At 43.9% G+C, this 26,971-nt stretch overlaps 1 protein-coding gene across 1 annotated transcript; it reads left to right on the top strand.

Annotated features, from left to right (window-relative positions):
• The first annotated feature begins 18,214 nt into the window (after window positions 1-18,214).
• Window positions 18,215-21,135, top strand: LOC123408277 (vegetative cell wall protein gp1-like). The gene is made up of 3 exons (XM_045101423.1): window positions 18,215-18,246; window positions 19,772-20,369; window positions 20,616-21,135. The coding sequence occupies exons 1-3, from the start codon at window positions 18,215-18,217 to the stop codon at window positions 20,655-20,657; spliced, it is 672 nt and encodes a 223-aa protein (XP_044957358.1). The 3' UTR covers window positions 20,658-21,135.
• The last annotated feature ends 5,836 nt before the right edge of the window (window positions 21,136-26,971 follow it).

The raw sequence follows: 26,971 nt of genomic DNA, 5'->3' as shown, positions 1-26,971 counted from the left end.
ACCAGTTGCTCCTCTAATGAAGAAACCCAACATTGAACCCAAACCCGAGACTAAGTGCTTCTGTTATGAGGGGAACGGTCACTGAGGCGGAGCTACCCTAGATACTTGGTATATAAGAAGGCTGGCAAAGTCGTCACAAGTATATTTGATATACATGATATTGATGTGTGCTTTACTGCTACTCCTAGTAGCACGAGGCTTTGGATACCGGTTCGGTTGCTAAGTGATTAGTAACTCGAAATAATAGCTACGGTATAAACGGAGACTAGCTAAAGGCGAGGTGACGATATGTGTTGGAAGTGTTTCCAAGGTTGATGCGATCAAACATCGCAGTCTCCCTCTATCATCGGGATTGGTGGTAAAGCTTAAATAATTGTTATTTGGTGTTTGCGTTGAGCATGAACATGATTAGATCGTGTTTATTGCAATACAATTTTTCATTTAAAGAGAATAATAGTTATTCTATTTGCTTGAATAATTACCCTCAATGGTTTATTGAATCTCGATCATAGTGTTAGACATGTTCATAATATTGGTGCCAAAAGATACAAAGTTATAATGATAGTACCACTTAGTTGTGGCACTACCACTTGAGTCATGTTGGTGTAAAATGCATGAAGAAGCTCCATGCTGATGGATCTTTGTACTCACTCATTTTTGAAACGATTGAGACATGCAAACCATACCTCTTGGTATAAACGCATGAAGAAACTCCATGCAGATGGATCGTTTGGACTCACTTGATTTTGAATCACTTGAGACATGCAGATCATGCTACATGAATCAAGAGAGTAACTTGTTGGGAGTAATACATTTTTGATGTGTGAAGTCCAATGAGTGCTGAGGCACGCAGTGGATATCGTTATGTTCTTACTTCACTGACGATTTGAGTAGATACATGAGTATTTACGTGATGAATCACAAGTCTGAAATATTGAAAAGTTCAAAGCTATTTCAGAGTGAAGATCGTCGTGACAAGAGGATAAACTGTCTACGATATGATGATAGAGATGAATATCTGAGTTACGAATTTTTGGTACGCACTTAAGACAATGTGAGAATTGTTTCGGAGTTCATGCCACCTGGAACACCATAGTGTGATGATGTGTCTGAACCTCATAGCCACGCCCTATTTGATATGGTGCATACTATGATGTCTCTTATCAAATTACCACTATCGTTTATGGGTTATGCATTAGAGACAACCGCATTCACTTTAAATAGGGCACCGCGTATTTCCATTGAGATGACACAGTATAGACTATGGTTTGGAGAAACCTAAGATGTCATTTCTTAAAAGTTTGGGGCTGCGATGCTTATACGAAAAAAAATCAGTCTGATAAGCTCGAACCCAAAAGCGGATAAAAGCATATTCATAGGATATCCAAAACAGTTGGATACATCTCCTATCTCAGATCCGGAAGCAATGTGTTTGTTTTTAGAAATGAGTCCTTTCTCGAGGAAAGGTTTCTCTTGAAAGAATTGAGTGGGAGGGTGGTGGAACTTGATGAGGATAGTGAACCGTCACTTCAACCAGTGTGTAGCAGGGCGCAGGAAGATGTTCCTGTGGCGCCTACACCAATTGAAGTGGAAGCTGATGATGGTGCTCATTAGAGCTTCGGATCAAGTTACTACAAAACTCGTAGGTCGCCAAGGTCGCGTACTACTACAGAGTAGTACATTAACCCTGTCTTGGAGGTCATGTTGTTGAACAACAATGAACCTACGAGCTATGGAGAAGCGATGGTGGGCCCGGATTCCGACAAATGGCTGGAGGCCGTGAAATCCGAGAGAGGATCCATGTATAAAACAAAGTGTAGACTTTGGAAGAACTACTTGATGGTAGTAAGACTATTAAGTAAAGATGGATCTTTAAAAGGAAGACACACGATGATGGTGATAAGTCACTATTAAGAAAAGCTTGACTTGTCGCAAAGATGTTTTCAACAAGATCAAAGAGTTGACTATGATGTGACTTTCTCACTCGTAGCGATGCTAAAAGTCTGTTGGAATTGTGTTAGTAGTTGCTGCATTATTTGTGAAATATTGTACATAGGAAGTCAAAATATTGTTTCCTCGACGGTTTCCTTGAGGAAAGATTGTATGTGATACAATCAGAAGGTTTTGTCGATCCTAAGGATACTAGCAAGTATGCAAGCTCCAGCGATCCTTCAATGGACTGGTGCAAGCATCTCGGAGTTGGAATATACACTTTGATAAGATGATCAAAGATTTTGGGTTTGTACAAGGTTTATGAGAAACTTGTATTTCCAAAGAAGTGAGTGGGAGCACTATAGTATTTCTGATAAAGTATATGTGGTTGACATATTATTGGTCGGAAGTAATGTAGAATTTCTGTGAAGCATAAAGGTTGTTTGAAAGGAGGTTTTCAAAGGAAGACCTGGATAGAGCTACTTAAACATTGAGCATCAAGATCTATGGAGATAGATCAAAAATGCTAAACAGAACTTTCAATTGAAATGCATGCCTTGACAAATTTTTGAAGGAGTTCAAAATAGATCAACAAAGAAGGAGTTCTTGGCTGTGTTGTAAGGTGTTAATATGAGTAAGAGTCAAAAGCCTGACCACGGCAGAAGAAAGAGAAAGGACGAAGGTCGTCCCCTATGCCTTAGCCATAGACTCTACAATATTCCATGTTGTGTACCGCACGTGATGTGTGCCTTGCCACAAGTCTGTTAAGAGGTACAGAGAGTGATCCAGGATTGAATCACTGAATAGCGGTCAAAGTCATCCTTAGTAACTAATAGACTAAGGGATTTTTTCTCGATTATGGAGGTGGTTGAAGAGTTCGTCGTAAAGGGTTACGTTGATGCAAGCTTTGACACTAATCCGAATAACTATGAGTAGTAAAACGGATTCGTATAGTAGAGTAGATATTTGGAGTATTTCCGAATAGCACGTAGTAGCAACATCTATAAGATGATATAAAGATTTGTAAAGCACACATGGATCTGAAAGTTTTAGAACCGTTGACTAAAACCTCTCTCACGAGCAAGACGTGATCAGACCCCAGAACTATATGGGTGTTGGATTCGTTAAAATCACATGGTGATGTGAACTAGATTATTGACTCTAGTGCAAGTGGGAGACTGTTGGAAATATGCTCTATAGGCAATAATAAATTAGTTATTATTATATTTACTTGTTCATAGTAGTCATTTATTATCCATGCTACAATTGTATTAATTGGAAACTCAAATATATGTGTGGATACATAGACAACACACTGTCCCTAGTGAGCCTCTAGTTGACTAGTTCGTTGATCAAAGATGGTCAAGGTTTCCTGTCCATAGGAAAGTGTTGTCACTTGATAACGGGATCACATCATTAGGAGAATCATGTGATGGACAAGACCCAAACTATGAACGTAGCATATTGATCGTGTCGTTTTATTGCTATTGTCTTCTGCGTGTCAAGTATTTGTTCCTATGACCATGAGATCATATAACTCACTGGCACCGAAGGAATACCTTGTGTGCATCAAACGTCGCAACGTAACTGGGTGACTATAAAGGTGCTCTACATGTATCTCCGAAGGTGTCCGTTCAGTTAGTATGGATCAAGACTGGGATTTGTCACTCTGTGTGACGGAGAGGTATCTCGGGGCCCACTCGGTAATACAACATCACACACAAGCCTTGCAAGCAATGTGAGTAAGTGTAAGTCACGGGATCTTATATTACGGAACGAGTAAAAGAGACTTGCCGGTTACGAGATTGAAATAGGTATGCGGATACCGACGATCAAATCTCGGGCAAGTAACTGTTGGAATTATGCCCTAGAGGCAATGATAAATGTATAGTTATTATTATAATTCCTGTATCAAGATAATAGTTTATTATCCATGCTATAATTGTATTGAATGAAGACTCATTTACATGTGTGGATACATAGACAAAACACCGTCCCTAGCATGCCTCTAGTTGGCTAGCCAGTTGATCGATGATAGTCAGTGTCTTCTGATTATGAACAAGGTGTTGTTGCTTGATAACTGGATCACGTCATTAGGAGAATCACGTGATGGACTAGACCCAAACTAATAGACGTAGCATGTTGATCGTGTCATTTTGTTGCTACTGTTTTCTGCGTGTCAAGTATTTATTCCTATGACTATGAGATCATATAACTCACTGACACCGGAGGAATGCTTTATGTGTATCAAACGTCGCAACGTAACTGGGTGACTATAAAGATGCTCTACAGGTATCTCCGAAGGTGTTAGTTGAGTTAGTATGGATCAAGACTGGGATTTGTCACTCCGTGTGACGGAGAGGTATCTCGGGGCCCACTCGGTAATACAACATCACATACAAGCCTTGCAAGCAATGTAACTTAGTGTAAGTTGCGGGATCTTGTATTACGGAATGAGTAAAGAGACTTGCCGGTAAACGAGATTGAAATAGGTATGCGGATACTGACGATCGAATCTCGGGCAAGTAACATACCGAAGGACAAAGGGAATGACATACGGGATTATACGAATCCTTGGCACTGAGGTTCAAACGATAAGATCTTCGTAGAATATGTAGGATCCAATATGGGCATCCAGGTCCCGCTATTGGATATTGACCGAGGAGTCTCTCGGGTCATGTCTACATAGTTCTCGAACCCGCAGGGTCTGCACACTTAAGGTTCGACGTTGTTTTATGCGTATTTGAGTTATATGGTTGGTTACCGAATGTTGTCCGGAGTCCCGGATGAGATCACGGATGTCACGAGGGTTTCCGGAATGGTCCGGAAACGAAGATTGATATATGGGATGACCTCATTTGATTACCGGAAGGTTTTCGGAGTTACCGGGAATGTACCGGGAATGACGAATGGGTTCCGGGAGTTCACCGGGGGGGCAACCCACCCCGGGGAAGCCCATAGGCTTTGGGGAGACACACCAGCCCTTAGTGGGCTGGTGGGACAGCCCCAAAGGGGCCTATGCGCCAAGAGAAGGAAATCAAAGGAAAAGAAAAAAAAGAGGGAAGAAGTGGGAAGGGAGGGGGACTCCTCCCACCAAACCAAGTCCAACTCGATTTGGGGGGGGAGTCCTCCCCCCCTTGGCTCGGCCGACCCCTTGGGAGTCCCTTGGACCCCAAGGCAAGGTCCCCCTCCCTCCTCCTATATATATGGGGCTTTTAGGGCAGATTTGAGACGACTTTCTCACGGCTGCCCGACCACATACCTCCATAGTTTTTCCTCTAGATCGCGTTTCTGCAGAGCTCGGGCGGAGCCCTGCTGAGACGAGATCATCACCAACCTCCGGAGCGCCGTCACGCTGCCAGAGAACTCTTCTACCTCTCCGTCTCTCTTGCTGGATCAAGAAGGCCGAGATCATCGTCGAGCTGTACGTGTGCTGAACGCGGAGGTGCCGTCCGTTCGGTACTAGATCGTGGGACTGATCGCGGGATTGTTCGCGGGGCGGATCGAGGGACGTGAGGACGTTCCACTACATCAACCGCGTTCTCTAACGCTTCTGCTGTACGATCTACAAGGGTACGTAGATCACTCATCCCCTCTCGTAGATGGACATCACCATGATAGGTCTTCGTGCGCGTAGGAAAATTTTTGTTTCCCTTGCGACGTTCCCCAACAGTGGCATCATGAGCTAGGTTCATGCGTAGATGTCTTCTCGAGTAGAACACAAAAGTTTTTGTGGGCGGTGATGTGCGTTTTGCTGCCCCCCTTAGTCTTTTCTTGATTCCGCGGTATTGTTGGATTGAAGCGGCTTGGACCGACATTACTCGTACGCTTACGAGAGACTGGTTTCATCGTTACGAGTAACCCCCTTTGCTCAAAGATGACTGGCAAGTGACGGTTTCTCCAACTTTAGTTGAATCGGATTTGACCGAGGAGGTCCTTGGATGAGGTTAAATAGCAACTCATATATCTCCGTTGTGGTGTTTGCGTAAGTAAGATGCGATCCTACTAGATACCCTTGGTCACCACGTAAAACATGCAACAACAAAATTAGAGGACGTCTAACTTGTTTTTGCAGGGTATGATTGTGATATGATATGGCCAACGATGTGATGTGATATATTGGATGTATGAGATGATCATGTTGTAATAGAAATATCGACTTGCACGTCGATGGTACGGCAACCGGCAGGAGCCATAGGGTTGTATTTATACTAACATATGTGCTTGCAGATGCATTTACTATTTTGCTAGGATGTAGCTTTAGTAGTAATAGCATAAGTAGCACGACAACCACGATGGCAACACGTTGATGGATGATCATGGTGTGGCGCCGGTGACAAGAAGATCGTGCCGGTGCTTTGGTGATGGAGATCAAGAAGCACGTGATGATGGCCATATCATGTCACTTATGAATTGCATGTGATGTTAATCCTTTTATGCACCTTATTTTGCTTAGAACGACGGTAGCATTATGAGGTGATCTCTCACTAAAATTTCAAGACGAAATTGTGTTCTCCCCGACTGTGCACCGTTGCTACAGTTCGTCGTTTCGAGACACCACGTGATGATCGGGTGTGATAGACTCAACGTTCACATACAACGGGTGCAAAACAGTTGCGCACGCGGAACACTCGGGTTAAGCTTGACGAGCCTAGCATGTGCAGACACGGCCTCGGAACACATGAGACCGAAAGGTCGATCATGAATCATATAGTTGATATGATTAGCATAGGGATGCTTACCACTGAAACTATACTCAACTCACGTGATGATCGGACTTGGGATAGTGTAAGTGGATCATGAACCACTCAAATGACTAGAGAGATGTACTTTTTGAGTGGGAGTTTAGCATATAATTTGATTAAGTTGAACTCTAATTATCTTGAACATAGTCTAAGTCCACTTTGAATATATTTGTGTTGTAGATCATGGCTCACGCAAGTGTCATCCTGAATTTTAATACGTTCCTAGAGAAAGCTAAGTTGAAAGATGATGGAAGCAACTTTGTAGACTGGGCTCGTAATCTTAAGCTAATCTTACAAGCTGGAAAGAAGGATTATGTCCTTAATGCTGCGCTAGGAGATGAACCACCCGCTACGGCTGATCAGGATGTTAAGAACGCTTGGTTAGCACGTAAGGAGGACTACTCAATAGTTCAATGTGCAGTCTTGTATGGCTTAGAACCGGGACTTCAACATCGCTTTGAGCGTCATGGAGCATTTGAGATGTTCCACGAGTTGAAGTTTATCTTTCAGAAGAACACCCGGATCGAGAGGTATGAGACCTCCGATAAATTCTATGCTTGCAAGATGGAGGAAAACTCGTCTGTCAGTGAACATGTGCTCAAAATGTCTGGGTACTCAAACCGTCTAGCTGAACTGGGGATTGAACTCCCGCAAGAAGCTATCACTGACAGAATCCTTCAATCACTGCCGCCAAGCTATAAAGGCTTTGTGTTGAACTACAACATGCAAGGGATGAACAAGTCTCCCGGCGAGTTGTTTGCGATGCTGAAAGTCGCAGAGTCTGAACTCCGTAAAGAGCATCAAGTGTTGACGGTGCGCAAGACCACTAGTTTCAAGAGAAACGGCAAAGGCAAGAAGGGCAATTCTAAGAAGAGCGGCAAGCCTGTTGCCAATCCGCCGAAGAAACCCAAAACTGGACCTAAGCCTGAAACAGAGTGCTTCTATTGCAAGGGTATGGGTCACTGGAAGCGCAATTGCCCCAAGTATCTGGCAGATAAAAAGGCGGGCAAAGAAAAATCAGGTATATTTGATATACATGTTATTGATGTGTACTTAACCGGCTCTCGTAGTAGTGCCTGGGTATTTGATACCGGTTCTGTTGCTCACATTTGCAACTCGAAGCAGGAACTGCGGAATAGACGAAGGCTGGCGAAAGACGAAGTGACGATGCGCGTAGGAAACGGTTCCAAGGTTGATGCAATCGCCGTCGGCACAGTGTCACTTCAACTACCATCGGGATTAGTGATGAACTTAAATCATTGTTATTTAGTGCCTGCGTTGAGCATGAACATTATATCTGGATCTTGTTTATTGCGAGACGGTTACTCTTTTAAGTCTGAGAATAATGATTGTTCTATTTCTATGAGTAACATCTTTTATGGTCATGCACCGAATGTGAGAGGATTGTTCATATTGAATCTTGATAGCGATACACATATACATAACATTGAGACCAAAAGAGTTAGAGTAAACAATGATAGCGCCATATTTTTGTGGCACTGCCGCTTGGGTCATATTGGTGTAAAGCGCATGAAGAAACTCCATGCTGATGGACTTTTGGAGTCACTTGACTTTGATTCACTTGACACGTGCGAACCATGCCTCATGGGCAAGATGACTAAGACTCCATTCTCCGGAACAATGGAGCGTGCAAGTGACTTGTTGGAAATCATACATACCGATGTGTCTGGTCCAATGAGCGTGGAGGCACGCGGCGGATATCGTTATTTTCTCACCTTCACTAACGATTTAAGTAGATATGGTTATGTCTACTTGATGAAGCACAAGTCTGAAACATTTGAAAAGTTCAAACAATTTCAGAGTGAAGTGGAAAATCATCGTAACAAGAAGATCAAGTTCCTACGGTCTGATCGTGGGGGTGAATATCTGAGTTTCGAGTTTGGTACTCACTTAAGACAATGTGGAATTGTTTCACAGTTAACACCGCCTGGAACACCACAGCGTAATGGTGTGTCCGAACGTCGTAATCGTACTTTGTTAGAGATGGTGCGATCTATGATGTCTCTTACTGATTTGCCGTTGTCGTTTTGGGGTTATGCATTAGAAACAGCTGCATTCACTTTAAATAGGGCACCATCAAAATCCGTTGAGACGACACCATACGAACTGTGGTATGGCAAAAGACCAAAGTTGTCGTTTCTTAAAGTTTGGGGATGTGATGCTTATGTCAAAAAGCTTCAGCCTGAAAAGCTGGAACCCAAAGCGGAAAAGTGCGTCTTCATAGGTTACCCAAAAGAGACAGTTGGGTACACCTTCTATCTCAAATCCGAGGGCAAAGTGTTTGTTGCTAAGAACGGAACTTTTCTCGAGAAGGAGTTTCTCTCGAGAGAATTGAGTGGGAGGAAGATAGAACTTGACGAGGTTGTCGAACCTCTCATCCCTCTGGATGGTGGCGTAGGGCAAGGGGAAACCTCTGTCATTGCAACGCCGGTTGAGGAGGAAGTTAATGATGATGATCATGAAACTCCAGTTCAAGTTTCTGTTGAACCACGCAGGTCGACGAGATCACGCGCTGCTCCAGAGTGGTACGGTAATCCCGTCTTATCAATCATGTTGTTAGACAACAATGAACCTGCAAATTATGAAGAAGCAATGGTGGGCCCAGATTCCAACAAATGGCTAGAAGCCATGAAATCCGAGATAGGATCCATGTATGAGAACAAAGTGTGGACTTTGGAGATACTGCCTGAGGGCCGCAAGGCTATTCAGAACAAATGGATCTTTAAGAAGAAGACGGACGCTGACGGTAATGTAACCATTTATAAAGCTCGACTTGTGGCAAAGGGTTTTTCACAAGTTCCAGGAATTGACTACGATGAGACTTTCTCTCCCGTGGCAATGCTTAAGTCCGTCAGAATCATGTTAGCAATAGCTGCATTTTTCGATTATGAAATCTGGCAGATGGATGTCAAAACGGCGTTCCTTAACGGTTTCCTTAAGGAAGAGTTGTATATGATGCAACCCGAAGGTTTTGTCGATCCTAAAAATGCTGACAAAGTGTGCAAGCTCCAGCGATCCATTTATGGACTGGTGCAAGCATCTCGGAGTTGGAACAAACGCTTTGATGAGGTGATCAAAGCATTTGGGTTTATACAAGTGGTTGGAGAATCTTGTATTCACAAGAAAGTGAGTGGGAGCTCTGTGGCGTTTCTAATATTATATGTGGATGACATATTACTGATTGGAAACAATATAGAGCTTTTGGAGAGCATAAAAGGTTACTTGAATAAAAGTTTCTCTATGAAGGACCTAGGAGAAGGTGCTTACGTTCTAGGCATTAAGATCTATAGGGATAGATCAAAGCGCCTGATAGGACTTTCACAAAGCACATACCATGATAAAGTTTTTAAGAGGTTCAAAATGGAACAGTCCAAGAAAGGGTTCTTGCCAGTGTTACAAGGTACGAGATTGAGTAAGACTCAGTGCCCAGCAACTGATGAAGATAGAGAGCATATGCGCTCCGTCCCCTATGCTTCGGCCATAGGTTCTATCAAGTATGCGATGCTGTGCACTAGACCAGATGTTAGCCTAGCCATAAGTATGGCAGGTAGGTTCCAGAGTAATCCAGGAGTGGATCACTGGACAGCGGTCAAGAATATCCTAAAGTACCTGAAAAGGACTAAGGAGATGTTTCTCGTGTATGGAGGTGACGAAGAGCTCACCGTAAAAGGTTACGTCGATGCAAGCTTTGACACAGATCCGGACGACTCTAAGTCGCAAACCGGATACGTATTTATTCTTAATGGGGGTGCAGTAAGCTGGTGCAGTTCCAAGCAAAGCGTCGTAGCAGATTCTACATGTGAAGCAGAGTACATGGCTGCCTCGGAGACGGCTAAGGAGGGTGTCTGGATGAAGCAGTTCATGACGGATCTTGGAGTGGTGCCAAGTGCACTGGATCCAATAACCTTGTTCTGTGACAACACTGGTGCCATTGCCTTAGCAAAGGAACCAAGGTTTCACAAGAAGACCAGACACATCAAACGACGCTTCAACCTCATCCGCGACTACGTCGAGGAGGAGGACGTAAATATATGCAAAGTGCACACAGATCTGAATGTAGCAGACCCGCTGACTAAACCTCTTCCACGGCCAAAACATGATCGACACCAGAACTGTATGGGTGTTAGATTTATTACAATGTAATTCACATTGTGATGTGAGGGCTAGATTATTGACTCTAGTGCAAGTGGGAGACTGTTGGAATTATGCCCTAGAGGCAATGATAAATGTATAGTTATTATTATAATTCCTGTATCAAGATAATAGTTTATTATCCATGCTATAATTGTATTGAATGAAGACTCATTTACATGTGTGGATACATAGACAAAACACCGTCCCTAGCATGCCTCTAGTTGGCTAGCCAGTTGATCGATGATAGTCAGTGTCTTCTGATTATGAACAAGGTGTTGTTGCTTGATAACTGGATCACGTCATTAGGAGAATCACGTGATGGACTAGACCCAAACTAATAGACGTAGCATGTTGATCGTGTCATTTTGTTGCTACTGTTTTCTGCGTGTCAAGTATTTATTCCTATGACTATGAGATCATATAACTCACTGACACCGGAGGAATGCTTTGTGTGTATCAAACGTCGCAACGTAACTGGGTGACTATAAAGATGCTCTACAGGTATCTCCGAAGGTGTTAGTTGAGTTAGTATGGATCAAGACTGGGATTTGTCACTCCGTGTGACGGAGAGGTATCTCGGGGCCCACTCGGTAATACAACATCACATACAAGCCTTGCAAGCAATGTAACTTAGTGTAAGTTGCGGGATCTTGTATTACGGAACGAGTAAAGAGACTTGCCGGTAAACGAGATTGAAATAGGTATGCGGATACTGACGATCGAATCTCGGGCAAGTAACATACCGAAGGACAAAGGGAATGACATACGGGATTATACGAATCCTTGGCACTGAGGTTCAAACGATAAGATCTTCGTAGAATATGTAGGATCCAATATGGGCATCCAGGTCCCGCTATTGGATATTGACCGAGGAGTCTCTCGGGTCATGTCTACATAGTTCTCGAACCCGCAGGGTCTGCACACTTAAGGTTCGACGTTGTTTTATGCGTATTTGAGTTATATGGTTGGTTACCGAATGTTGTTCGGAGTCCCGGATGAGATCACGGATGTCACGAGGGTTTCCGGAATGGTCCGGAAACGAAGATTGATATATAGGATGACCTCATTTGATTACCGGAAGGTTTTCGGAGTTACCGGGAATGTACCGGGAATGACGAATGGGTTCCGGGAGTTCACCGGGGGGGGGGGGGGCATCCCACCCCGGGGAAGCCCATAGGCTTTGGGGAGACACACCAGCCCTTAGTGGGCTGGTGGGACAGCCCCAAAGGGGCCTATGCGCCAAGAGAAGGAAATCAAAGGAAAAGAAAAAAAAGAGGGAAGAAGTGGGAAGGGAGGGGGACTCCTCCCACCAAACCAAGTCCAACTCGGTTTGGGGGGGGAGTCCTCCCCCCCTTGGCTCGGCCGACCCCTTGGGAGTCCCTTGGACCCCAAGGCAAGGTCCCCCTCCCTCCTCCTATATACATGGGGCATTTAGGGCAGATTTGAGACGACTTTCTCACGGCTGCCCGACCACATACCTCCATAGTTTTTCCTCTAGATCGCGTTTCTGCGGAGCTCGGGCGGAGCCCTGCTGAGACGAGATCATCACCAACCTCCGGAGCGCCGTCATGCTGCCAGAGAACTCTTCTACCTCTCCGTCTCTCTTGCTGGATCAAGAAGGCCGAGATCATCGTCGAGCTGTACGTGTGCTGAACGCGGAGGTGCCGTCCGTTCGGTACTAGATCGTGGGACTGATCGCGGGATTGTTCGCGGGGCGGATCGAGGGACGTGAGGACGTTCCACTACATCAACCGCGTTCTCTAACGCTTCTGCTGTACGATCTACAAGGGTACATAGATCACTCATCCCCTCTCGTAGATGGACATCACCATGATAGGTCTTCGTGCGCGTAGGAAAATTTTTGTTTCCCTTGCGACGTTCCCCAACAGTGGCATCATGAGCTAGGTTCATGCGTAGATGTCTTCTCGAGTAGAACACAAAAGTTTTTGTGGGCGGTGATGTGCGTTTTGCTGCCCCCCTTAGTCTTTTCTTGATTCCGCCGTGCCGGAGTAGATCATCACCACCACCGGCGCTCCGTCACGCTGCCGGAGAACTCTTCTACCTCTCCGCCCGTTCTTGCTGGATCAAGAATGTGGACATCGTCATCGAGCTGTACGTGTGTTGAACGCGGAGGTGTCGTCCGTTCGGCACTAGATCGGAACGGATCATGAGATGGATCGCAAGACGGTTCATGCAACGGATCGCGAGACGGTTCGTGGGACGGATCGCGGGATGGATCGTGGGATGGATCGCGGGACGGTTCGTGGGGCGGTTCGAGGGACGTGAAGACGTTCCACTACATCAACCGCGTTTCTTAATGCTTCCTGATGTGCGATCTACAAGGGTACGTAGATCCCAATCTCCTCTCGTAGATGGACATCACCATGATAGGTCTTCGTGCGCGTAGGAAATTTTTTGTTTCCCAACACGAGCACCCTCCATGATGGACGTTCCCCAACACGAGCACCCTCCGCCATTGTCGCCCGATCCGATCTCGCTGCCGCTGCCGCTCGTTGTCCCGGGAGAACTTCCTCCAAGGCCGGGAAGGATCACCAGCATCCCCCTTAATCAGCTTGAATGTGAGTAGTCGTCGGTGTAAGCATGGCCGATTTGATAGATATTTCGGCGTTGGTCGCCGGAAGAAGTCAAAATCCTAGGGTTTATCGTCTAGGGGATAAAACACAATTCTTTTTTCAAAGATCATCCACATCTATTCACGCATACTACATAAAATTATGGGGCCTACGCAAAAAGAACTGACCGACTCGGCCGGCCCAGTAGCATCCTAGGGGAAAAACACAATTCTTTTTTCAAAGATCATCCACATCTATTCACGCATACTACATAAAATTATGGGGCCTACGCAAAAAGAACTGACCGACTCGCCCGGCCCAGTAGCATCCTGCGGTCAGGATGATTCACGTCATTGATAAAAAGGTTGGTACCCGAGAGAATCGAACTCGAGATATCCTGACCAAATCCGACGACAACAACCAAGAGAGCGAGCCCAGCTTTATGTACAATTCAACTCTCAAGTATCTTTATATATGAATCGAACTAGGGATCTCTTTTCGGCGGCAAATCCCATATAGCGCCACACATGCAGGTTATAGGCAATTTCTGCTAACAGGCTCGTGCAGCGCTTCGGCGATGCGCCGGTCCATCCAGGTGCTTACTCCCATAAAAACAAAAGAGCGTTACTGAGATTCGAACTGGCAACCTCCGTGAGAAATTTTACCGTTACCACCACTCGCCGCCCTAACGGGATCTGATAGAAATGAACTTTTTCGCTTCCATTATTCTTTATTTTCCCTTTTTATTTTTTCTTAGTCGTTTTCCTTTTTTCTTTTTCATCCTAGTTCGTTGATTTTTTTCTGCAAATATGTGATTTTTTCTTTCAAATTGAATATTTTTTAACTTTGATGGAATGCTTTTAAAATTTGTGAACTTGTTTCCAAATCGATGAACTTATTTTTAAATTGGTGAATTTTTTGAAAATCGGTGAACATAATTTAAATTTCGTAAACTTTTTTTCTAAATCGATGTACTTTTTTTGAAATCGGTGAACTTTTTTGAAAATCGGTGATCATATTTTAAAATCCCTAAACTTTTTTCAAAATCAATGAACTGTTTTTAAAAATTGATGATTTTATTTCCAAAATCAACGATTTTTTTTTGAATTTTGTGAACTCTTTAAAAATCGGTGAACTTTTTTTCATAATCATTGAACTTTTCGCAAATCTGATTAATTACTTTTTAATCCGATGGAATTTTAATGTATGTTTTCGAATTCACGTTTTTGAAAATCAATGCAAATTTTTCAAGGCCTGCAGCGGGGCGCTAGGACATGTTTCACGAGCCGGCCTAGCAGGGGGCGCTGCAAGCGTGAGGAGTGCGAACCGACGGTGCAACACCGTATAGGAGCTCCCTCTTTGTGCCTCACCTTGGCTTTGTACGCCTATTGCTGTGTGGGCCACATAGTCATATTGGGCATTGGCTCCCACACACACACCAACAGAAAAAATATTAAATTATGAATCATGTTGAATAATCCCAACTTGCTATCTTGAGTTAATTGCATGAACATACCACATTTGCGCACCATGTAACGAGTTAGTATCATGATCTCTGCATGTCGTAATTAGTACCACTACTCGGCCTAATTGTTATAAAATGGATTAACAGCCGTATAAGCGTGTATTGATCGTGTATCAGACATGTCAGGCTCACATGTCACTCACCATGCTAGCCAATCGGCGCGTGCCGGTGCGCTGACTCGGACGAGGCTGGTGCGGTCGGCCTTAATCGGCTCGGTCGAACCAAGCCGTCCCCCCGATGAACCCTAGCTTGAGTTCTTCCCTCCTCTCCCCTATCATGTCTCCCCGCGGATCTCAAGCGATGGCCACGGCTATCCCCGGAGGCGGCGGTGTCGTGGGCGGCTACGGCGACCTCCTGGCCTATGATGACTAGGTGAATTGTGTTTCAGCACAAGACCTAGCAGAAGAACCACCCATGCACCAACCTGCAATGAAGAGACAGAAGCTACCAGTTAGGAGAGGTCCCACAACCAGGTCACACTCTAGTGTTTTAGAGAAGGTGCAACTTGATTTCATTCCTTGATCAGATGAGAAATATCATGGGCTATTGTTTGACTGTGTGGATGATGGATATGAGGAACCAACATTTGTCCTAAAAATGCAAGAAAAGTAGGGCCAAGAAAATAAAACCTAGGATATGGTACAATATAAAACTTGAGCAACCACATCAGCAGTTGTGCATGTACATGTGCTTTAAGAATCAACAGCAATTTAGAGAGGCATTGTTGAGCTTGCACGTTACACAGGCAAGGAATTTCAGGTACCACAGAAACTCAGACAAAAGGATAATTGGATGTTGCAAAAATGAGAAATGCCAGTTCTGCATAGTTGCTGCAGTGATCAAAGGGAAAAAGACATTTGCTATTAAGAAGATGAGGTTGCAGCACACTTTTCCTAGAAGTACAGAGTCATCTAGGGTTAGTGCTAAGTGGCTTGCAAAGACCTATGAGTCACTGTTCAGATATGATCCAAGCACCAGTATAGCAACTATGGTGTTGATGTGCCGAGGCACATGGCCTATAGGGCCAAGAACCTTGGTGTGGAAGCTGTATTAGGAGAGCACAAGCAGCAGTATACCAGGCTGAGGGACTATGCTCAAACCATCATGGTCAAAAATCCTGGATGTAGAGTTGTTGTGACAACAGTAACTCCAAAACCTACAACAAAAAGGCCACATCCCGGACCAAGGTTTCATGATATATTCTTCTGCATAAATGGAGCAAGAGAGGGATTTCTCAATGGTTGAAAGCCATTCATTGGTTAGTAACATGTTTATTTCATTTATATAGAATGTTTGTAGACTGCACCTTGTGAACGATAGATGTTAACTTTAAATGTTGCTTTCTTGCAAAATTAGGTGTTGATGGGTGCTTTATTAAGCTGAATACTGGTGCTCAAATCCTAGATGCCACTGAGAGAGATGAAAATAACAACATATTTCCAGTAGCATTTGCTATAGTTGGATACGAGGACACATCAAATTGGTGTTGGTTTCTAACCAACTCAAGATATGTATTGGAGGTGAATATGGGAAATATGGCCCTTACACAATCATGTCTCATAGACAAAAGGTATGCATGCATGTCCCTGTTTATATTTATGTTATACCATCAATACTACACAACCATAGAGTACATATACTATTTCTAAACAACAACACACTTCACAGAAGGAGAACTAAGCATGCTTCTAGTTCCCCTTGCTCTTTCTCTTCCTCTACATCTTCTTCATTCCGCCAAGATGTGCTGGCTTCCCTTTAGCTTCTGGTTGTTCCTCTCCTCTGCCCTTAGCAAATCAGCAATGTGAAGTTTTAGTTCAACCTTGCCCATAGTGAGCTTCTCATGCGCCTTCTTCAAATCACCCATGTGAGGTTTGAAATTTTATTTCTCCTGGGTGAGTTTTTCTTGGGACTTGTTTAGTTCATCAACATGTAACTGCAATTTCGTACTAGCTTCACCCAGTTGCTGCTTCTCTTTCAAATGTTTGAGCTTAAGGTTCCTGATGATAGTGCCTTGAGCTTCCGCGAGGTTCATCAGCACTTTGTACTTCTCTTGTAGCTTGAATATCTCTACATCTTTCTTCTCCATCTCTATCTTCAGATGAGAGACAACTGAGTTGGTAACCTCAGCACCCTTCACCTTAGCATTCAAATAGCTGAAATCAATCATCTTTTCCTCTTGGGGCATTGAATAGTTCATGCACATCCTCAACCAATTTGTCATGGTTGCCCTCTAGCTTGTTTTGATCCTCTGTCAAATGGTGAATAGTGAGTGAAATCTCAAGGTTATCCTCCCTCCTACCACTCCTGATGTATTCATACATCTCCCATAGCTTCAACAAAACAATCTAGAGTGTTGGAGGCCACTCTGGGCCAGCACATTGAAAAAAAATAGTTGTCAAAGTCCTGCAATGTAAACAACATATTTGATTATAAGTAAATATGAGAGTGAAACAGTATAATCTTTAGCTGGAATTAACAACTAACAACTAACAACTACCAATTAAAAAATGAACTATGAACATCACATCAGTGAGATACCCAAGTAAACAATCAATAAGCTGTAATTTATATAATCAGGTACATTAATCAATGAACATGTGAACTACAAACATTGAACACTCATTTAGCTATAAAATAAACATGTACTACAGTAACTACATATACATGGAAAATATCACCAACTAGCTAAACAAGTATACAGTAAGATGTTGCCTAATTAAACAATCACACAAACTGCATCAAGAGATGGATATGCTAAAGATTGACCAATAGATCTGCCAACATAAAGAGTACTACAACATTAACTATGGACTCGGCCATGTGCTTTCTATCGTTCTAAATACAATAAGTTAAAGCTATTGTTTAGCATCTCACCTTATTAGCACACACCAAGAACCTCCTGCCCGTCTCAAATCCTTCAAATGCCATACGCCTCTCAGCTGCCAGACCATGCTCCTCGCAAGGAACCAGCGATGTTGTCTCAACGCCCATGTAGTCCTGGTCATCAATGCTAGCAGGGACCTAAAGGAGCAACAATCCCGCAAAAAAAATTAGAAATTGCCCAAGAACACAAACCCTAACCCTAACCCTAGTTCAGCAACTCACATGGTACTGCATGTCGTCGGAGGAGGAGTTGATGTACAGCAGGCTGGAGAGGTCATTGCTGCTCTCGTAGGGAGAGAGCTCGAGGAGGACAAGAGAATGGACTGGCTAGGGGGACGGATCGGTTCGACTGAGCCGGTTAAGGCCGACCGCACCAGCCTCGTCCTAGTCAACGCACCGGCATGCGCCGATTGGCCAGTGTGGCCCCTGACAGGTGGGCCCGACATGTCAGATACACGGTTAATACACGTTTATACGGTTGTCAGTCCATTTTGTAACAATTAGACTGAGTAGTGGTACTGAATTGCGACATGTAGAGATAATGGTATTGACTCGTTACATGGTACGCAAATGTGATATGTCCATGCAATTAACTCTGCTATCTTAAATCGATTCTCACTGGTTTATATACGCTTTCGCATTGTTGTCGGCCATGAGTTAATTCAATAAGATGTATACTTGACATGCAAGGTAGGCTGGCCTTTGCATGCTTTAGTGGCTGTGTAGAAATACTATTAGACAGTTTGAATTGTTGGACGATGGTTTGTGGGCTGTGCATATAAGAAAGGAGACAGTCTCGAAACGGGTGTCGGTCAACTCGGGTGTTTGAGATCGGTTTTTAATGCCCGTTTGAATCGATTTTTGTTGATTGGGTAGTGATTGAACGGCCTGTCCGAAAGTTTAAAAAGGGTTTGATGGGTTCGACTATAGATGCTTTAAGTGGTCAGTATTTGTGGGCTCTGATGAGCTGAATATAAAAATCATACAGAGGAAGCGAGTGTCCAAAACAAAGCGTCAGGAAAGTTTGAAGGCACTACGCAAGAGGTGGCTAGCTATAGCTTTGCAACGCACGGGTGACCTGTGAAAAGAAATCAGGTGTGTAGGTATTTGTTTTTATTACATTCTCTGAATTCGTTATCAAACTAAATACCAAAACTCACCAGCTCTTATACAAAGAGGACTCCATAAATCCTAAATAAAGTTACGCTTAGAAAAATTAGGATTCCATAAATTAAACAAAAGAACCGGCTTATTTGTGTCGCTTAGCTCTAATTGTGGATTTTGATTAAGTGCGATTGTGGGAAACTAAATTTTGAGCGAAGTGCGCTAAAATAAAAGAAAGCTTAAAAAAATAGATAAAGGAAATGTGTCATTTAACTGCACATGTTATTAAATAGATTTTATAGGCTTTGCGAGTACAGTATTAGCAATGGGAGAGGGAGAGAGCAATATATATGTGGGGGTTTGTTAGTGCGAGCGAGTCGCTGTAATTATGAATCTTATTTGAAAGTCCAACACTTTCACGTTGGAGCGAGGGACTAAACCAAACAGGAGGGAAACCCAATTTACCGTTATAGACGTCGGTTAAAGGCAAATTTTGATAACCGACGCATGCAGCGCTCTGCCATGGGCCGGTCCATTTAAAGATCCAATCACGTCGGTTAGCAAAATTTACCTGTAACCGGCGCGTGTGGCGCTTAATAGGATTTTTCGTCCGTAATCTAATATTACGACCAACTAAGATAGCTCATGTTGCATGATAATACAAGTTCTGTTTGGATCCATGGGTGTGAGTTAGTTTAGACTCAAATAACCCAAAATATCTAAATACGAGGGTTAAATTTTGTTAGATGCATTTATAACTTACCAAAAAAACTAACCCACATAAGAGGTGTTTATTTGGGTTAGAGTTATGTCGGGCCTAATAAAAAGAATACTTTCCCATCCTGCTCCTGCAGCCCAGCCGCACGAGATCCCGTCGCACCCCCCCATCCATTCCGCTCCCGTCTCCCCATCCACCCCGCTCCCGCAGCCACCACCCCAACCGCCCCCATCCCCGAGCAAAGCTCGCATGGCGCCGGCGTCGGCGGGGCCGATTCCTCCTCTCGCCCTCATCCGCCGGCCCAACTCCGTCGGTCGTCGGCGATTGCCGACCCCATACCTCGCCAGCCTTTCCATCCGCCCGACCGCCTTCATCCCGCCACCCCCAGCCGCCCAAGCCACGCTTATCCGCCCCCAGCCGCCCCCATCCCGCCAGCACTAGCAGCCCCCATCCCACCGCCGTCCCCCCGTCACCCCCGTCCCCGAGATCCCCGAGCAAAGCTCGCATGGCGCCAATGTCAGCGGGACCGCTTCCTCCTCTCTCGCAGGTCGGGGTGGAACGGGGACGCTCAGCTCTACGGGATTGCGAGTGCGACCTCGGTGTGGCTTGGGCGACGGTGTGGTCCATGCGGAGTGGTGCAGAGGGGCATGCCGATCTGGGCGCGCGGGAGTGCACGGGCGCATTGGCAGCGCGTTGGGCTGCACGCCACACAAGAGCCGGCCATACTAAACCCGGTAGAAAATAGGATCAAAAGTAGCTAAATGATTGAAAAAAAATGTTTATTATTTATCTAACCCTGCCATCCAAACACCTCTTTAATTAACGTTAACTCAGGATTAGTGCAGGGTTAAAATCTAACTCTAACCTTTAATCGAGTTAGAGTATCCAAACAGGCCAAGGTTGATTCAGCTATACAATAGTCACACCACGTTTCCTTACATCCGACCTTACTAATTCATATACGTCTTTGATCTTTTTAGGTAACAAGGAGCCATCCCGAAAATCATCAAGGAAGGAAATAAGCCACCCCTAGCAAGGAAGGAAAGAGGGATTGAATACAAGAATAAGGAAGGAAAAAGGAAATAAATTGGAGGAAAGAATAAAGAAGGAAAGAGAGAGATTGAATGAAAGAATAAAGAAGGAAATAAAGAAGGAGATATAAAGAGAGAGCAGTGTTTTTGTGCTCGGGCATGAACAATACCGCGATTTCAAATAGAAAAATGGTTCCAAAAATTCTAACTTTTTTGTGCTGCAATATGTTCATGTGTGCGAACTCCGTGTAATTTTTTTGTTAAGTTTGGACATTCGAGAAGCATGTTGTAAAAAAGAAAAAATTCGGATGTTTAAAAAGCTATTGATAATCGCACTATTTAGATGTGATTTTGTCTTTTTTTGCTAGGTGCTCGTTGAATGTCCGAACTTTCCAATATTTTGCACCGAGTTCACATGCAAGAGCATCGTGCACTGCAAAAAAATTGAAATTTTTTAAACTTTTTTCATTTTAATTTAAGGTACTGTTCACCAAACTCATATGAACCCAGGCTCCAACTTGAATTATCGATATCAACATAGCTTCTGCCTCTTTTCAGTTCAACTTGTTGTCAGCTCTCTGAGACTTTAAACCCGTGCCTGCCAGTATGTTGGCGTTTAAAAACTACTCTTATGCTTGTAACTGTATTGCGGCCTGCTAGCTTAGGTAGGTCCTTTAGGCTTTAAAATGTCTTGAACAACTTTGTGCTCCGTTTTATGCAATGGGGTGGGGGGAAACCCCTTTCGATCAAAAAAAGGAAATAGAGAAGAAAAAGGAAGGAAATAAAATGGAAGAAAAGAATAAAGAAAGGAGATAAAATAGAGGATAAGAATAAAGAGAAAAGAGGGATTTCAATCTGTGGTAGAGAATAATAATAAAGAAGGAATGAGGAGAATTTAACGTAGACACGCCATGGAGCGCTCAAGTTTGTTTGAGAATGACTATAGCTGACTTGAGAAGAAAAGATAGTGCATGCCTCTAAACTCCATCGTGGGGCAATTGTTTCACTTTACTTTGTTTTAGTTAAAAATGTTAATGAGGTAAAATACAATATTTTTTATAAGCAGGAAGACAATTAGTGCATGTTCTGGTTATAGATGTGCAAAAAGATGGTCGCTCACAAACAATAAAACTTAGCGTATGGTGGACTAAAGCAAATAATTAACACATGCACTTTGATTAATAAAAAAAAGTACAGTGGATTACAATAAATAACATGATTTTTTACAGAGTAAATAGCAATAACATGAGTAACATAACATTAACTTAATTCAGCTATATAATAAAGAGATCCATTTGGTTGCCCGTGTAATGGTTTGATTCTTTACTGAGGAAAAGCATTAGTTTTATTCATAATCCTAAAGTGATTTTGTTAGCTAGTCAAGAAAAATAGTTATAATAAAACATCACAAAATTTTATTGTATGTACTATTAATAACCTATGTGCTATTTGCTATTAATGATAGGAAGTTATGTTAATAAAGATGCGCTACTCATTTCTAGCAGCTTTTGCTTTGCTAGCAAAGTACGACAGTCATCTCGGGCACTACTAACACTGTCGGTGACGACGGAAAGGAGGATAGGCGGCGACACGGGAAGGCGTCATGTTGAAAAACAAAGAATGTGGACCTGTGGAGGTCTTGAGATAGAGGCATGTGCTTTCTCCTCTTCTGTTGTAACCCTGAGACATTTTTGTTAATAAGAAACAATAGTGCATATGCTAGCCCTGCGTCCGTGTGTATGTACATACATCCGTACTTATATATTGTTGGGAAACGTCACATGAGAAACAAAAAAATTCTAAGCTCACCAAGATCAATCTATGGAGATCAACATTTACTAGAGGGGGAGTGCATCTACATACCCTTGTAGATCGCTAAGCGGAAATGTTGAGAACGCGGTTGATGTAGACGAACGTCTTCTGATCCAATCACGGTTCGTCCCGCGATCCAATCACGAACATCCTGATCAAGTGCCAAACGGATGACACCTCCGCGTTCAGCACACGTACAACCCGATGACGCCTTCACCACCTCGATCCAGCGAGCGTGGGTAAAGTGGTAGATGAGTTCTCCGGCAGCACAACGACATGGTGGCGGCGGCGATGGTGTGATCTCAGCAGGGCTTTGCCAAGCACTGCCACATACGCGTTTCGAAGGAGAAATTGATCTAGGGAGAGAGGTAGGGCTCGACCTATGCTTTGGGGTGGTGGTTCCCTCTCTCTCCCTCTCTATATATAGGAGGAGGGGGTAGGTAGGGTGCGACCTTGGCCCCTCCTCCAAGGGAGGGCTGGCCGACCAAGTGGGGAGGAGTCCACCTCCAACAAGGGAGGTGGGCGTCCCAAGGGGAGGCGTCCCTCCTCCTCAAGGCCCAGCCCACTAAAACTTTTCCGGAACCCGAATAACACTTTCATATATATAAATCTTTACCTCCTGGTCATTCCGTAGCTTCTCGTGATGTCCGGGATCTCATACGGGACTCCAAACAACCTTCGGTCACCAGCACAATAACTCAACTATATCTATATCGTCACCGAACGTTAAATGTGCAGACCCTGCGGATCGAGAACTCTGCAGACATGACTGAGACACCTCTACGGTGAATAACCAATAGCAGGACCTGGATGCCCATATTGCTTCCTACGTATTCTACGAACATATTTATCGATCTATCCATGATGTCAAGGATTCAATCAATCCCGTATGGAGTTCCCTTGGTCCATCGGTATGTTACTTGCCCGAGATTCGATCGTCGGTATCTCCATACCTAGTTCAATCTCGTTACCGGCACGTCTCTTTACTTGTTTTGTAATACAAGATCCCGTGACTAACTCCTTAGTCACATGGCTTGCAATCTTATTGTAATGTTGTGTTACCGAGTGGGACCCGAGATACCTCTCCGTCACACAGAGTGACAAATCCTATTCTTGATCTATGCCAACTGAACAGACACCCTTGAAGATACTTATAGAGCATCTTTATAGTCACCCAATTATGTTGCAACATTTGATACACACAAGATACTCCTCCGGTGTCATTGAGTTGCACGATCTCATGGTCATAGGAACATATACTTGACATGCAGAAAATAATAATAATAAACTAACACAATCATATGTTATGTTCATAGTTTGGGTCTTGTCCATCACATCATTCTCCTAATGATGTGATCCCATTATCAAATAACAACTCATGTCTATGGCAAAGAAACCTTGACCATCTTTGATCAACGAGCTAGTCCATTATAGGCTCACTAGGGACACAATGTTGTCTATGTACCCACACATGTATTTGAGTTTCCAATCAATACAATTCCAGCATGGATAATAAACGATTATCATCAACAAGGAAATATAATAATAATTACTTTATTATTGCCTCTAGGGCATATATCCAACAGTCTCTCATTTGCACTAGAGTGAATAATCTAGTTCACATCACCATGTGATTAACACCCAATGAGTTCTGGGGTTTGATCGTGTTTTGCTTGTGACAGAGGTTTTAGTCAACGGGTCTGCAACATTCAGACCCGTGTATACTTTAAAAATCTCTATGTCATACTGTAGATGCTACTAGCACGTTCCACTTGGAACTATTCCAAATGACTGCTCCACTATACGAATCTGCACTAGTAGAAAAAGGGCCTTTTGTCCCGGTTCGTAAGGGCCTTCTGTCCCGGTTTCGGAACCGGGACAAAAAGGTCGTTACTAATGCCCTTCGCCTTTAGTCTCAGTTCTTACACGAACCGGGACAGATGGGCCTCCACGTGGCCGGTTCAGCGAGCCCAGGCAGGAGGCCCTTTGGTCCCGGTTGGTGGCACCAACCGGGACCAATAGGCATCCACGCGTCTGCATTTCAGGTGTTGGGTTTTTTTTTGAAAGGGGGGGGGGGTAGGGGGTTTTGGGGGGTTAATTTAGGTGTTTCATATATTGTGTTAGCTAGCTAATTAATAGAGAGAAGTATCCTCTCTTATCTCCGTGCTTGGTCGACGCTACGTACTATACGTATAGAGAGGACTAGACACGCTAGCTAGTAAGCAAATGAAGGAAACAGAAGATCATAATGAACATATGCATACAGAGAGAAGTGATATCGACCACCTCTCCTTCTCTGAGAGATTGGTCGAACAACAAGTTCTCGTATATCTATCTGACGCTACTGGCTACATATATACAATATAATTATCTCTTACAATATAATCTCCTAATTAAAATTCAACCGATTAGGGTTCACATGGTATTCTCCGTCTTTAGCTATCACGTGGTCAAGAAAGAATGCCGCCAATTCCTCTTGAATTCCTCGCATACGATCTGCTGGTAGGAGTTCATTCCGCATCCGAAATATCTAATTTGAAGAAGGGGGTCAATACATATATATGAATAAATGAAACTGAACACAAATGATGGTAATAAAATAAAATTGTGAATATTATTATTTACGCACTTCATATTGTTTGTCAGAGTAGCCCCCCTCACAGGTCGTGTGGCAGATGGACTCGCAAATGCAGTATCCATAGTAATCATTCCCTGGTTCCTGCCACAACCACTTTACAAGAAATAGAGGTCAATCAAACTGATAGTTAGCAAGCATGCTAAATGGTATTGATGAAACTAGCGCTTGAATCACTAGGAGATGCGTGGAACATGCTACTATAGTACTTACTTTCGGGTGTCTAAATTGCAGCTTCTTCGGCAGTCCCGGAGTTTTTGAGGTGAATTTTTTCCAAACCCTGCCAGACAAAGAAAACAATTACTTGATATCAGGAAATGTACAAAGTTGTAGATATGGTGCGATAATGATCGATTTAACTTACTTCTGTAGAATTTCAGTCATGTCCGCATACTCCTTGGGATCTTTTCGTCTCGAGTCTAAGACTGTTACTATTCCCTGCTCAAGCTTAATCTCTAGGAGAATATAGTGGAAGCTGCGCACGCATGCATAACTCATCAATTACATTATTATAACCTTGACCAATAAGGGAAACCGAATATGCACAAGACAGTAACACTCACTGGAATTCGTAAGGGAAGAGTATTATAGCTTTGTTTTGATTCAATACAAACGATTGTAGCAGGTTGGCATCGGTATCTTTGGCCTGAAATTCAACCATAAATGCATCTACGAGATTTGTGTTAATGAACCCAATATCACCGATTTGTCTTTTCTTCAATTCGACGATCTTCAATCTGCATATAATATAGTGAGGATAATTAAAAATACATGCAATGAAAGAGCTGACCTATATATAGAGACTTAATGACAGAAGTACTACTACTTACAGGTAGTAGCAAGTGATCATTAATTTATCAAGGCCTAGGAGATTGAAAAACGGGAAGAACTCCTCAAATGGAACATTCAACAGTTCAATTCCAACGAGGTCATGCCCCTCTCAACTCTCAGCGTCAAAATATTACTCCCCTCAGACTCTCTGCGGGTTTTCATGTACCAATCATGGAATCTTCGCATCATCGTTGTTAGAGATCTTTCATCTTTGATGAGAGGCTTCCCATACACGTATTTGTTTTCGTCCACCTCCAAGAAATCAAAATGTGCATCGTCGAGCAGGTAATCTGCAGGATTGGTACCGAGCAACAAGATCCCCGGATGATTAGCGACGACGATATCGCTAGACACCTTGAGCAGGGGGAACGATTGGTTCGCTTGTTCGCTGAGCTGGGCAACTTTTTTCCCAGCTCGTCGTTGTGCTAACCTTTGACCACTAAGAGTACTTCCCGACCGCTCCGCTTTGATAAATGACTTTGTAATAATGCGCTCATAGTTTCCTTTCGTCGGAGACTTTGGTGGTTTCTTCAGGGGAGCTAGAGTACGCTTCGCTTTTACCTGATCTATCTTCTCCTCCGGAGGTGGATGTTTCTTTGCTTTCACCCCTTCAAAGAAGTTTTTCACTTCGGCTTGCACAATCTTCGCGTTTTCCTCCTGGCTCCTCTCGTATGGTAACTTCTCTGGAGTCTTCAGAGAAGGACCGTATTTGTATTGCCTGCCTCTGGCTTACTGCTAGACGCCGGAGCAGACGGAGCGGCTACGGCTATCTTTCCTTTCTTACGAGGCAGAGTAGAAGGACGACGCGCCGGAGCAGCCGGCGGCGGGCATCTTCCGCCCTTGTCGATGAGGCGGAGAAGGAGGAGGCTGGCTGCTCGGGCGCGCCGGCGCAGGCGGAGAAGGAGGCGGAGTGCCGCCACGCATCGGAGAAGGAGACTGAGTGCCCTGATCACTCGCCGGAGGAGGAGGCGGAGGAGGAGAAGGAGACTGAGTGCCTTGATCACTCGCCGGAGGAGGAGGCGGCGGA

The sequence above is a fragment of the Hordeum vulgare genome, chromosome 7H (genome assembly GCF_904849725.1).
Source record: "Hordeum vulgare subsp. vulgare chromosome 7H, MorexV3_pseudomolecules_assembly, whole genome shotgun sequence".
Classification (NCBI taxonomy): domain Eukaryota; kingdom Viridiplantae; phylum Streptophyta; class Magnoliopsida; order Poales; family Poaceae; genus Hordeum; species Hordeum vulgare.
The sequence above is the reverse complement of the archived record's forward strand: the minus strand, read 5'-3'. Positions and strand labels throughout refer to the sequence as shown.

Coding starts and splice junctions, on each gene's coding strand:
- LOC123408277 (XM_045101423.1), top strand. CDS start 18,215: ATGCGCCGATTGGCCAGTGTGGCCCCTGACAG. Junction 18,247..19,771: donor GCCAGTGTGGCCCCTGACAG/GTGGGCCCGACA, acceptor CTGCTCCTGCAG/CCCAGCCGCACGAGATCCCG. Junction 20,370..20,615: donor AGCCGGCCATACTAAACCCG/GTAGAAAATAGG, acceptor TGATCTTTTTAG/GTAACAAGGAGCCATCCCGA.